Consider the following 12,921-nt stretch of genomic DNA (forward strand, 5'->3'; position numbering starts at 1 on the left):
CCTGATAAGAATATTCACCCCACTGCACCTAGTCTCTGTAGACCTCTTCTAGACCCCCCCGAACAATGCACTCATTTAACAAGTACTTCAGGAGCATCGCCTCTTGCCTGGCAGTCTACTGGATGCAGGAGATTCAGGGCCAGGCGTGGTCCCTGCCTCTCGAGGCATACACTTCACTTCATTGCCCTCATCTGCTTACATAATGATCCTTTTGAACAGAGGGCAGATTCTGAGTCTTACTCATTTTAGTGAATGTGCCTCTAACACAAGCTCTGGCACTTGGTAAATATCCAAAATATTTTGCTGAACGGCAATCACTTAAGTCACGTTTTAGTAAATATACAAACAATGCAACGATGTTTAGAAATGAAAAGCTTTAACATTAATAGAGTAACATTTAAATTAGTTTTCTTTCTTTGTAAAGATTTTATTTATTTATTCATGAGAGAGAGGCAGAGACACAGGCAGAGGGAGAAGCAGGCTCCCCACATGTGGGACTCGATCCTAGGACCTCAGGATCACAACCTAAGCCAAAGGCAGAAGCTCAATCACTGAGCCACCAGGTTGCCCCTAAATTACATAGTTTTCAATACTACTTTGTTAAAAAGTTTTTTTTAAAGATTTTATTTGAGAGAGAGAGCGCGCATGAGCAGAGGGAGCAGCAGACTCCCTGCTGAGCAGAGAGCCCAATGCAGGGATCCATCCCAGGACCCTGAGATCATGACCTGAGCCAGAGGCAGATGCTTAACCAATGAAGCCACCCAGGGGCGCCTTAATTCTTAAAATGACAAATTCTATGTATTTCTCTATGAAAAGAATATAGTGCCGGTAAAAAAATAAATAAGCTTATGTAGAATTCAACTTACATGTAACTTTTAGCTGGAGAAGTAGGAGGGGCTGTTCCAAAATCCTTTCCTCCATAAAGATGCCAAACAAGAGAGACTTCTTTAACAACATAGCGGACGACAGGGACCGGAAAATGCAATGGGGCTTTGCTTGTATCGGTCTTCTTAACAGGCTGACTAAAGTAATTCTCTCTTATTACAATTGCATCATCAACCATTACTTTTACAATGGGCTCTTCTTCCTTATCCTAAAATAAACAGGGAACACACAGTCTTGTCTCAGAAATTACTGATTATTAATACTGCATAACTCAAAATTTCTTGATTCTGCATTCTTTCTAATATCAATATATGAATTGGGCAAGTACTGACATTAATACCACACTGCATACCCTGCATTATTCAGCATCAAATGGAATTACTGTTCTATGTAAATCACTCCACAAGGAGTCTTCATATTCTTCAATTTGGCCTTTACTATTTGATAATAAAAAGGCACAAATTTAGTGGGTGTGTATTGTTGTGGATGTGTGTCTGTGTGTATAGTTCTTTAATTCAAAATCAATACTACCTTCCAAATTGAACATACTTCAATATACTGACCAAATTACCATGTTTAACTGCTTTTATGTTTTTAATTTCCTAGGATGAAGTAAAACAAATACATTCACCAAGTTATTAGTAAGCAGTTTAATATGTGTATAGACTAAATGGTGACTCATGAAGTTCAACTCCAGCATTAATGCTTAACTATTCTAGTTGAACTGTGTATTCATTACATCTAGATCATACTTTTTAAATGTGAGCATGACTCTCACATGGCAATTACACTCATCAACCATCCATCAGTCTTCACACAAACCACGTCTTACCTTTCCCAATTCTTGGACTAGCAACTCTGGATAGCACTCCTTTCGCCATTTCCTTGCCCTAAAAGCTATCTTACTACATTCAACATCTGTAGTTTAATAATCTATGTAGAAAATTTTGCCCTCAAACTAATACATTATATGTTAACTAACTTGAATTTAAATCTAAAAAAATTTTTAAATAAATTTTTTTTTAATTTTGCAAATATAGAGCATCTTTGAGTTTTGGAGCAATGTGTCACAGAAATAAATAGTGAAGTACAGCAAACATTTGCAAAGCCTCAATAATAAGTTACAAAATGAAGTCACTGTAAAGTGCCAAGAATTATTAAAAAAAAAAAAAAATCTAGAGACTCCTTCTCAGGTACCCTTTGGTCAATTCAATTTGTAACACTACCTAAAGGCCTCAGTTGTATTATCCATTTATTACCTGACTGTTTGCTCTTGGTGCAAAAAGAATGCAAAAGTCATCATTCTCAGTAGGCACACCTGCCATTGCATCACTAATCGAGTGGGGTGTGAATGAGGTATAAGGAGGGCCAGGCTCCTGGGACACATTCCCACTCTCATCTGGAAACAGGAAGAGGTCTGAACAACAAGGCTCCTGAATTTGAGATTTTTCATCCAAAACACCTAGGTAAAAAAGAATACAACACTCAACCTGGCACATTCTGAAACATCAACAATAACACTTAACAAACATTTTAACTACATGTCAGACACAGTTTTCACCTACATCTCATTTCTTACAATAACCTTCTGACTACTAATAAAAAGAGTGATAATAAGTTTGAAGTTCTCTATGAGAACAGTAAATGACGGTCTCATAAAGTCATAGCAAGTCTCCTCTTCGTTATTTCGCACTAGAGCAGCTCAGAAATTGAGCAGCAGCTGGTTAGTGTTGACTAGAGTTTTGTTTAAACCAGAATTGCATACTGACAACTCTGTCCTGTGGGCAGAGATCTGGAAACTTCTGGAACAACACCGAGGAACAACTGGTTACATTTGGCAGAGCCTCCCCTAAAACTATAGGAAATCTCTGCTTATAGAGGGGAGGTGGCAGAAACAGTGTCCAAGTGGGTCCTTGGCCAGGGAGTGGTCCCCTACAATAAACAGACTACTCAACAGGGCGCTCGATACCCAAATAGGCCACCTGTTCTCAGGGAGCTCTTAATGTGGTTCACAAAAGACTGCACATGTGCCAAAATCTGGAATGTGAATATACATTTTTATTACATATTAGATCCACTAATTCTTTCTCCATTCGGTCATTCCAAACCACTGTAATATGGACTCGGAATGTGAAGATGAATAAAGTGACATCTTAGACTCAAGAGGCTCATAGATCAGATTTTAAATTCTTCTATGGCAGCACCTTGGAGTTACTCATCCTTTATAAGTGCCCAGTGCTGGGGGATCCCTGGGTGGCTCAGTGGTTTAGCACTTGCCTTTGGCCCAGAGTGTGATCCTGGAGTCCTGGGATCAAGTCCCACATCAGGAGCCCTGCATGAAGCCTGCTTCTCCCTCTGCCTGTCTCTCTCTCTCTTATATGAATAAACAAATAAAATCTTAAAAAAAAAAAGAAAAAAAGTGCCCAGTGCACCTGAGTTGAAGCTGCTCAGTAAATATTCATGAAATATTCTTTCCCACAGAAGTAGGTTAGCTGCTAAAAGTTCCTATTTGTTCCTGAGTTCTAATTTATGCTAAATTAGAATGAAATCAACAATTTAACCATAAATTTTGTGATACCAGGAGATAATTTTTAAAAATTAAGATTTCATAACATATAGAAATGACTTTGTTCAACCAATTAGAAAAAAAATATTTTTAGATAGATGCTTCAAAGTACTTAGATGCTTCCAGTTGGTTTTGAAGGCTCTCCCACTGGCTGGTCCCTCCCTTTGCTGGCCAATTCTTTCCAATGAGAAGGGAGTTGTTGTTCCAGTAAGAGCCAAAGCTGTAAGATAAGGCTTCTGCGCCTCTTTCAACATTCATGATCTTGCCAAGACTACCTTCTCTCCCCACTCCACATACCACTTTTTTTTTCCCACATACCACTCTTTAAAAGCCAACTCCTCTCACTTTTACTGAAATCTAATGAGACAATTCCAATAGTTGAGAACGTTACCCACTCCCAAGCACTTTCTCATGTCATTTCTCAATCATTCTAAGTAAGAGCATCAGTCTGGCTTGGTGCCAATCTGTTTTACGAAACTCTAAGCTAACAGAAAAGATAAGCTTTGTCTTTCATTTAATCTGTATCCCCCACAACACCCTGGCCAGTGGTTATTTATCTACTAGTCGCTTGATCACACAAGTGGATTGACTAATAAATATCTACCCAAACTTGGACTTGTCTTTTCTTTAATAAGTTGCTCACTGCAGATTTTATAAGCAGACAAATAACATAAGCTTCAAGTGTGGCCCCAGTGCTCCCAGGGAGGAAGACCTGGCCTGTCCTACCGTTAGCCTGGGCTTGCGTAGACGTAGCAGTCTGTTGCAGATCAACCTCTTCCATAGCGTCACTCATCAAATCACGTAACATCTGCTGGTCGGCTTCAGGAAGGACTGGACCTCGTGAGGATGAACGACCACTGGAATCTACCTACACCCAAAACACCTAATTAAAAATAACTGAAAATACTCTAAGAAGTAAACTAGTTAGCATGATTTTGTCCTAGAAACACACTACAGTTTACAGCAGAAACAGAACACAGCTGTTGTTCTACCTTCTGCCTGGAAGCTATTACATTTTAAGCTGTTAGCATCATCACCACCCCAACAACTACTGGCAAACAAATAAATGTGCCATCGTCTCAAAGCCAGGATGGTAAGCTGGGATGGTGGAGAGAAAGCACCCTAGAAGATTCAGAAGCTAAGAACACTACAGTGAGGCCTGGGGAGAGGCAGTCTTTCTCTGCAGAGTAGGAACTGCTCAAATCTGGCAGCTACACCAACCACTCCATGGCACAAAGCAGCTGGAGGTCAGAGCCTTGTGGCTTGGAATGAATAGACACCCAAAGACATCAGGGGGCATACACAACAGGGGAAATCTACTAAGTGAAGATTCATGGGGTTCAACTCCAGCACTGGTGCTTAATCATTTTAGTGAACTGTGCATTCATGAAATCCAGACCATGCTTTTTAAATGGGAGCATGACTTTAACATGGAAAGATCCAATTTGAAAGGGATAATTCAAAATAACTTTTAATAAACCGGAGAATGTTTTTTAAAAGAGAATAAACAGTAGAGAGAGGGAGTCTCATAAATCACCTTAACAGTGAGAAGACAATAGGAGCAAGAAGTCCAAACCTGAAGCAATAACACGAATGAAGTGTCAGAGCATCTAAACCAGAGACAATGCATGACCAGTCAGACCCATACTAGAGGCTCTGTTACCTCAGAGACTGAATCCTGTTCACGGAGCAGTTCATGAAAGACAATGAAGCAGCACTAACAAGTTAAAAATGCTAAGCAAACCAGACATTGCTCAATCTATACATAAGAAAGCACATGAGAGTGTAAGAAAGCACTGACCCAGAAATCAAAGTATCTGAGTTTTGTTGTTTTTGCTAATTTGGGCAAATCGCCTAATTCTCTGGGTTTTAATTTATTAATCTCTAAAACAGAAGTGATCCTCTTTAACCTATCACACAGAGCTAAAGAAAATCAGAAACGAGAAAATATACCGAAAATCGAATAGAACCATATGTAACAAAAGGTAGCATTAGTCGTCTGGTAATAATACCAACCCTTATATCTATCTTCTCAGAAGCATTTTTACATAAACGACTAGCAGAGAATAAGCTCTTGCTAAGTGTTTTCTTTCTTCCAGAGGGGAGATGAAAATAACTCAAGTCTGGAAGAAAGTACTGCATTGGCCCAGAAGACGAATGTTCCAAAACAAAGAATATCAAACAGTAGAATGGTTTTCCAAAAAGGCCCATGGAGTCACCTTTCCGGACCCTATCACTCTGAAGGTAAATAACAACTAGCTGATTTCTCAAAGTTTCTTTTCTACCTCATGACTGTCATGAGGACCTCACTGGCACACACACATCACTCACGTGGCTGCAAGGTGTCAGGGGTGAGTTAGTTCTAATGAACGACGCTGCTGGCTCTACCTTCATCTTTCGGTGAGGGGCTCCAGGCTTCATCTCTACCTTGCTCGCTGCATGTAAGTCCCCATAGCTTGCAATGTATTGAATGAGGTTCATTAACGCAGCACAAGAGTCTGAGCACGTTCGGATATGGACAATGTCACTAGAACAGTGTAGCTCGAAGCGTGGCTCAGTCTGGATGGACACAAGGGAAAAGGAATAACAGGTTTTCCAAACAAGAGATAAAAATTTCCTGTTTTGCATAGGTTTACATTAAATAAAATAGAATTTTACTTGCCACAGGAAATGTATATTTATAACTAAATCTTAAAACATTTTATCTACTTTTAACCAAAATAATTTTACAGTAAATTCAATTCTTTAGTTGCTCCTATAAACAATAGGAGTTACATAAAAATTTCCATTTATTTTAATAGCTTACTTGCTCTCCATCAGAATCAGATTTCATTGCAGTTATGGTTAATTCCAAAAGCCCCATATCCATCACACGAACGTAATCTAGAATTTTTTTAATTAACAAAATAATCTGAGTAAAGGTTCCACAAAATACTTATCCAACCAACATGTAATAAAACTAGCATCTCTTTAAAATTCATGGCAGTTAGTGGTACAAACATTTAGAATGCAACAGAAATACAGCTTCACCTTATGAAAGTCCTATAATTCCTTTTATTTAGGAACAAAATTAATCTTATATTAAATAGAGTATATGTAACTTGATGCACTTAACTAAAGTTCTAAGGACATTACAATCTCAAACTGGTATTTAATAAGATTCTTAGTTCAATGGCATTATTTCAGAGTTCAAACACTTTAAAATAGTCACATAAAAAAATAAAGAGCATTCATCCATCCCAGACTTTGTTTTTTAACTCTTACCTCTACTCAAATTAATAGTGACAGTATTACACTTGTCAGACAGATGTAAAGCAGCTTCATCCAAGATTATCCTGAGGAAACAATATAAAAACAATATCCAAAATATTAACTTTGAATACATGACATGTGACCACAACATCTTTAGTTGTATCATTCTTCTGATTTACAAGCTATGAAAGTCACTGGTGGTTTCTTACAAGTGGCATCTAACATCCCTAAAACTCATGATTTCTGAGTGCTAGAAATATTTAAATGGTGTTAAGAATGAGACTGAATTATTTCCTAAATTAATTTCAAATTTTCAGCATTTTTTAATAGATGCCCACATTCATAAATCTAAATTGTGAAAATAAAGTGTTATCAGGTAGTATGGGAAGTTTAGATTTCTGTTTTTAAAAGTAAACTATCAATCTTAATAATTCATTTCCTCCCTAAAAGTGAGAAACAGTGATAAATGGAAGAGATGAGACAAATCCATTTTTTCAAATGAAAAATTGAAAACCTGGATAAAGGGACATGACTACAAGTAAAAGAATGCTGATTTTAGCAATGCCTGGATGGCTCAGCAGTTGAGCATCTGCCTTCAGCTTAGGGTACAATCCCACAGGGAGCCTATTTCTCCCTCTGCCTGTGTCTCTGCCTCTCTGTCTCTCATAAATAATCTTTAAAAAAAAAAAAAAGAATGCTGATTTTAACAAAAGGTTGGGACTTTAGTCAAAGACTTCAGCTAAATATCAGCATGTTTAGAACAGCTGCATTTAGCAGACATTAAAGTTTACCCAGGCACCTGAGAGTAGACGAGGATTTGTCCAAGGCCACGCTACTTGAAACGCTGAAGGTTTCCACAGTGAGAAGAGATCGGATCGGCAAATAAAGAGGCCTGATATCAAAAGGAAACAAAGAATATCAGTCTGCTGCAACAACAGAAACTCCCTTAAAAGATCATTTTGAACCTTAACCCTAAAATTTGAATTATGTATTTTTTCAAAACTTAGTATATACTTCAAATAAAGCTTTATTTTGCTCCGTGAACTGACCTGTAATCAAGTGCGCAGCTCCAGAGATGAACATGAAAAGTTGTAAACGAAGTTGGAGGATTATATCCCAGAACAGGTTCATCAGCAATATTCAAGAAGTATAAAATCTATAATCACAAAAATACAAAATGCCCTGCTTTAGAAGAAAAAAAAAGTTTTGATATGATATCCCTAATACCAACATAAAACATCTCACAGAAAAAGCAACCATTTATTGACAAAATTAATGCTAAAAGAAAAAAAATCATTTTGAAGCAATTCATCTCAAAAAGTATTTGCAAAACTGGGCAGCCCCAGTGGCTCAGTGGTTTAGTGCCACCTTCAGCCCCGGACATGATCCTGGAGACCCGGGATCGAGTCCCACGCCGGGCTCCCTGCATGGAGCCTGCTTCTCCCTCTGCCTGTGTCTCTGCCTCTCTCTATGTCTCTCATTAATAAATGAATAAAATCTTTAAAAAAAAAAAGTTTTAAAAAAAAGTATTTGCAAAACTACTTTTGAAGTATTTCTGAAATGAAGAGAGAGCCCCATCTGACAATTGCAGTGTTACAGAAGTCTTAGAAAAATCCTATCTTCTCAAAGATACGATTTATATGAAAATCATTATAAATTCCTTCTACTCCATCTGCTTTTCTATGTAATCCACTTTTGGGAAAAGTTACTTTTCCTTAAACTATACCTAGCTCAGTCTAAAACCAGATCCTCTTACCAACATCCACTCTCCTCTATTTCTATCTCTATGAGGTTAGACTAAAATCTTCCCTTTACAGCAGAGCTCAGGATTTGCACCAACCATCTCTCGACCCTCACTACACAGATCTAGGTCTTCTCAGGTTTCCTAAATGCTTTTATGAAAGCTCTCTGAAAACTTTAAGGTATAAAATATTTTATTATTTTCTCAACACAAAGAAAAAGTTCCTCTAAGGAAAATAAACAAGAATCACAGTGCATTAATTTTCACTCTCAAAAGAACCAACTGCACTTCATTAATCAAAAACCAACTGCATTTCATTAATCCTTAGAAATGTCTCAAAGCATGTTACTGGCCTAGGGAATAACTCTGAAATTCTGGCACCTACAAGAGTAAGTACAAGTCAATACATCATTTATTGTTCCTCTACACCAGGGACTCAATAGAATCCCTTCCCTTAAATGACATAAAAGATAACTGTTTTGAGATGTTTAGGGTCGAAACTTAAAGGTAAAAAAAAAATCAATTTCATTCTGGAGTGGTGATAACGTTCTATTTACTAACCTAAGAGGTGGCTAGTTATACAGGAGTGTTTACTTCAATGATAATTCAATGCACACTGATTATTTACGATTTGTGACTTTACAGTATTACATATCTGTATAAAGTAAAAAGTAAAATCAATATGTACCTAACAACTCTCTTACCTGCTCGTGCCAGCTAAGCCCAGAAGGAAGTATTCTGTGCTGGAGTGTGGCTCCTTTCAACCCCACAGCAATGAGAAATTCCTATACAGAATAACACAAAAAGTTACATTGATCACCCGTATATCACTAGGTGAAAACCTGAAAAGTTTTCCTAAGAAAATAAATGTGCTGCCTTTTATGCAATCACGTTTAGCTAGTAACCAAATGAACGGCAAGTATTTAATGGTATAAAAGTGTAAAACACAAACCTTTGTATTGGACTCTGATTTATCAGAAAGTATTTTAACTGCAACAGAGAGCATATTCAAAGTGTCTCCTCCAACACCATCTGAAGAAGCTCTACTGAGGCCATCTTCTTCAGAGGAATAAATAGTAGGTTCCAACCAGTGTGGGCGGGTTGAACTAGGCAGTCGTGTTTCTGTAGGAAGAATCACTCCATCTACTACGCCTACATTGACAAGGAGGTGACAATATAACAAAATGATAAACTGAATTAGTTCACAGATTTTGACGACTCAAAACAAAAATCCATAGGCTTCCACTGAATATAATTCTGGAGGCAAACTGATCAAAAACCAGCTTGACGTTATTAATCTGTACCCTCTCTGCTAATGTTGGTACAACTGACCATACCCTACCTAAAAAAAATTAAGATATGAAACGCTAGGAAATTAAATAGAAAAATCTAAAATACTAAGACTGTGCAAGTATTGTTTTCTAGACTTTGGGGGGAAAAAAGAACATGTATCTTCCATTCACAAGATAATAGGGAATATGCTCAAAAGATGGTAAATTCTGTTTTTGTTACCAAAAGGAAATGCTGCTTAAGTAACAAATGTAAAGTCCTATCAATTCATCAGAGGATAATAAGATACAGTACATCCATAAAATGGAATATTATCTGGCAATAAAAGGAACAAAATACTATTACACTTGGATGACCCTTGAAAACATCATGTCAGGGCAGCCCCGGTGGCACAGCGGTTTAACGCCGCCTGCAGCCCAGGGTGTGATCCTGGAGACCCAGGATCGAGTCCCACATTGGGCTCCCTGCATGGAGCCTGCTTCTCCCTCTGCCTGTGTCTCTGCCTCTCTCTTCGCTATGAATAAATAAATAAATCTTTAAAAAAAAAAAAAAGAAAAGAAAAAAGAAAACATCATGCCAAATGAAAGATGCCAGTCACAAAAGACCATATATCGTATGATTCCATAAACATCCAGAATACACAATCCACAGAGGCAAAGTAGATTAGAGGTTATTTAGTGCTGGAGGGTGGGAGGTCGGAGGGCCATGGCAGGGTTACACCTAAAAGGGTACATAGCTTCTTCTGGGGGTGATAGAAAGGTTCTAATGTTGTGATGATGGTTCCAATTCTGTAGAATTTTGAAAACCAGTGAAATGTATAGTTTGAATAGGTGAATTATATGGAATATGAACTACTATATCGCAAAGTATAGAAATTATTGCCCAGAAAAACCATAAAGTCTACTCCCAATTTACAGTATTACTTTGTCAGTGAATCAGAACCCACAGAAAATAATTTCTATTATCAGAGTTTTGTTCTCAAAATAGATTTTCCTTATTATTAGGGGGCAGTTAGTTAAGTGTCTTCAGCTCAGATCATGATCTCGGAGTTTTGGTTTTTTAAGATTTATTTATTTATGATAGACACAGAGTGAGAGAGAGAAAGAGAGAGAGGCAGAGACACAGGCAGAGGGAGAAGCAGGCTCCATGCCGGGAGCCCAACACAGGACTCGATCCCGGGACTCCAGGATTGCGCCCCAGGCCAAAGGCAGGCACCAAACCACTGAGCCATCCAGGGATCCCCTGATCCCGGAGTTCTGAAATCGAGCCCCACATCAGGCTCCCTGCTCAGCGGGGAGTCTTCTTCCTCTCCCTCTGCGGCTCTCTACACTTGTGAGTTCTCTTTCTCACTCTCTCTCAAATAAAATCAATAATTTTTTAAAAACTTTATTAAAATTTAAATGGGTCTAAACAGGTGAACAGAACACACATTCAACATGTGTCCTACCTTTGTGGTATAGACTGAGACTGCTGGCATGAAGGCAGATGTAGTGCTTGTCATCACAGCCTTCATACTTGGTCACACAAAACAAGGAACCACTGTTGAACTCTAACCAGAACTCGCCATGCTTATTTTCCAACAGCTCTCCATTATCTTGCTAATAAAAAGACCAGAAAAACGCAGAAGTCATTACTTAAATGCAGAAAAGTCAAAATGCCTCTTGAGTTGCTCCTTCCTGATTCAGCCGACAGGACTTGCCCATGTGGCAGCAAAGCACTCAGATTCTCAAACCACCCTACATGAGGTGCCATGAAATGCTGTGCAGGGTCTCCTCTGCTGAATGAACCCCTGCATTTCACTCTCCTTTATAGTACGTAAATTGCTAGTGATCACCTCAGCAGCAGAACCAGTACATTTGCCAAAAGAAGGTCCATACTAGGTTTGTCTTCTGATCCGCAGTGAAACGCTCACTCTCGGAAGCTGCTGTCACTGCAGACCTTCCTCAGGCAGTGAAACAACCTCCCACTACCTCAATGACAGCATGTGTAAATCATGGCACATTTAAAATAAAATATACCTGAAACAATACTTCGGCTTTGCAAATCCTTACCCTGACATCTGTAAACACTGCCATTAATCCATGATTGATACTCAGAAGAACAGAGAGAAAACTCTGTGAGTTCTTGTTCTGAGAGTCTAATTTTTTTTTCCTACGGGAACGATAGTTGGGATCCACTGTAGAAAAATACTGCAACGTCTCCTCCTCAGATCCACTTTCCTCATCTGTGAGAAACAAAGGTCACAGGAAATATGGTGCTAACAGCTATGGAAATATAATAGCAACTAAAACAATATCACAAAAATATTTTACAAAAAAATTTTTTAAAATATTTTACAACCTTTTTTTTTTTTTTTTTACCAAGAATCTGGCATGACAATAAAAATGTACTTTCTATTTATTTTCTCCTCCCCACTGAACTTTATATATACTACCACTATAAAGGTAACATATATAATTGACAATATTCAATGTGTAGATAAAAGGGGGGAAATACTGTTATTAGAAGACATTATAAAATATAATTACCAGGGGAAATACCCAAGAAACATTTTAAAATCTATCGAATGTAAAGGTTACTACTCTGTTTATTGATAAACCCGACATTTTAAAGTCAAAACAAAGTTAAATACATTACCATAGTGAACTGTGGATTTAAATGGACTAAAACTCTCTTTGTTGAAGGTGTTAATCAGCTGACTGGCTACAGAAAGACCAAGACCATAAGAAATATTTTCAAATGTCTCCACTGGTGAAGGAGCTGTTGGTTCCCACAGCAGCAAGTCATTAAAGATCCTACAGAAGACAGAAGTTGAAAAATACATAACTCCTACTTCAGCTAAAAGTAATCTCAAGAACATAACCTTTAAGAAGTCACATGAATAATAGTTTTTCTAAATGGAAAACAGAAATTAGATCCTACAAAGGAGTTTTTTTTTTAAGCATCAAATACATTCTTTCAATAGGAAAAGTACTGATACGGCTCAACTACAGGGCAAGGAGAAAGCAATCTGTACAATTAGGTACTTAATGAGCTATCAGCCTAGTTTTACCTGTGTTGTGTGCATCAATTACATACACCTAAATGCACCTTAAAGGAGGAAGTTAAAAACTTATATATATAAAAAAAAAAAAAGGAAACACTGTTCACATAGGAGAGCTCTCTGTAAACTGGAACACACCATGCA

General features: G+C 37.8%; 1 protein-coding gene across 6 annotated transcripts in view; it reads right to left on the reverse strand.

Annotated features, from left to right (window-relative positions):
* ATG2B (autophagy related 2B) overlaps nt 1-12,921 on the reverse strand; it is a 70,875-nt gene that overhangs the window by 20,092 nt on the left and 37,862 nt on the right. For 4 of the 6 annotated variants that reach the window (XM_072839837.1, XM_072839838.1, XM_072839836.1 and 1 more), the window contains exons 19-31: nt 12,372-12,529; nt 11,786-11,958; nt 11,182-11,332; nt 9,397-9,596; nt 9,149-9,229; nt 7,753-7,859; nt 7,503-7,595; nt 6,716-6,786; nt 6,258-6,334; nt 5,783-6,010; nt 4,178-4,319; nt 2,145-2,347; nt 867-1,093 (exon numbers count right to left, since the gene is read on the reverse strand). In XM_072839837.1, the coding sequence (XP_072695938.1) occupies nt 867-1,093; nt 2,145-2,347; nt 4,178-4,319; nt 5,783-6,010; nt 6,258-6,334; nt 6,716-6,786; nt 7,503-7,595; nt 7,753-7,859; nt 9,149-9,229; nt 9,397-9,596; nt 11,182-11,332; nt 11,786-11,958; nt 12,372-12,529 (1,911 nt within the window). The remainder of the gene's footprint in view (nt 1-866; nt 1,094-2,144; nt 2,348-4,177; nt 4,320-5,782; nt 6,011-6,257; nt 6,335-6,715; nt 6,787-7,502; nt 7,596-7,752; nt 7,860-9,148; nt 9,230-9,396; nt 9,597-11,181; nt 11,333-11,785; nt 11,959-12,371; nt 12,530-12,921) is intronic. The other 2 variants (XM_072839840.1, XM_072839839.1) reach the window with 1 other exon arrangement.

Source organism: Canis lupus, chromosome 9, assembly GCF_048164855.1.
Source record: "Canis lupus baileyi chromosome 9, mCanLup2.hap1, whole genome shotgun sequence".
NCBI lineage: Eukaryota > Metazoa > Chordata > Mammalia > Carnivora > Canidae > Canis > Canis lupus.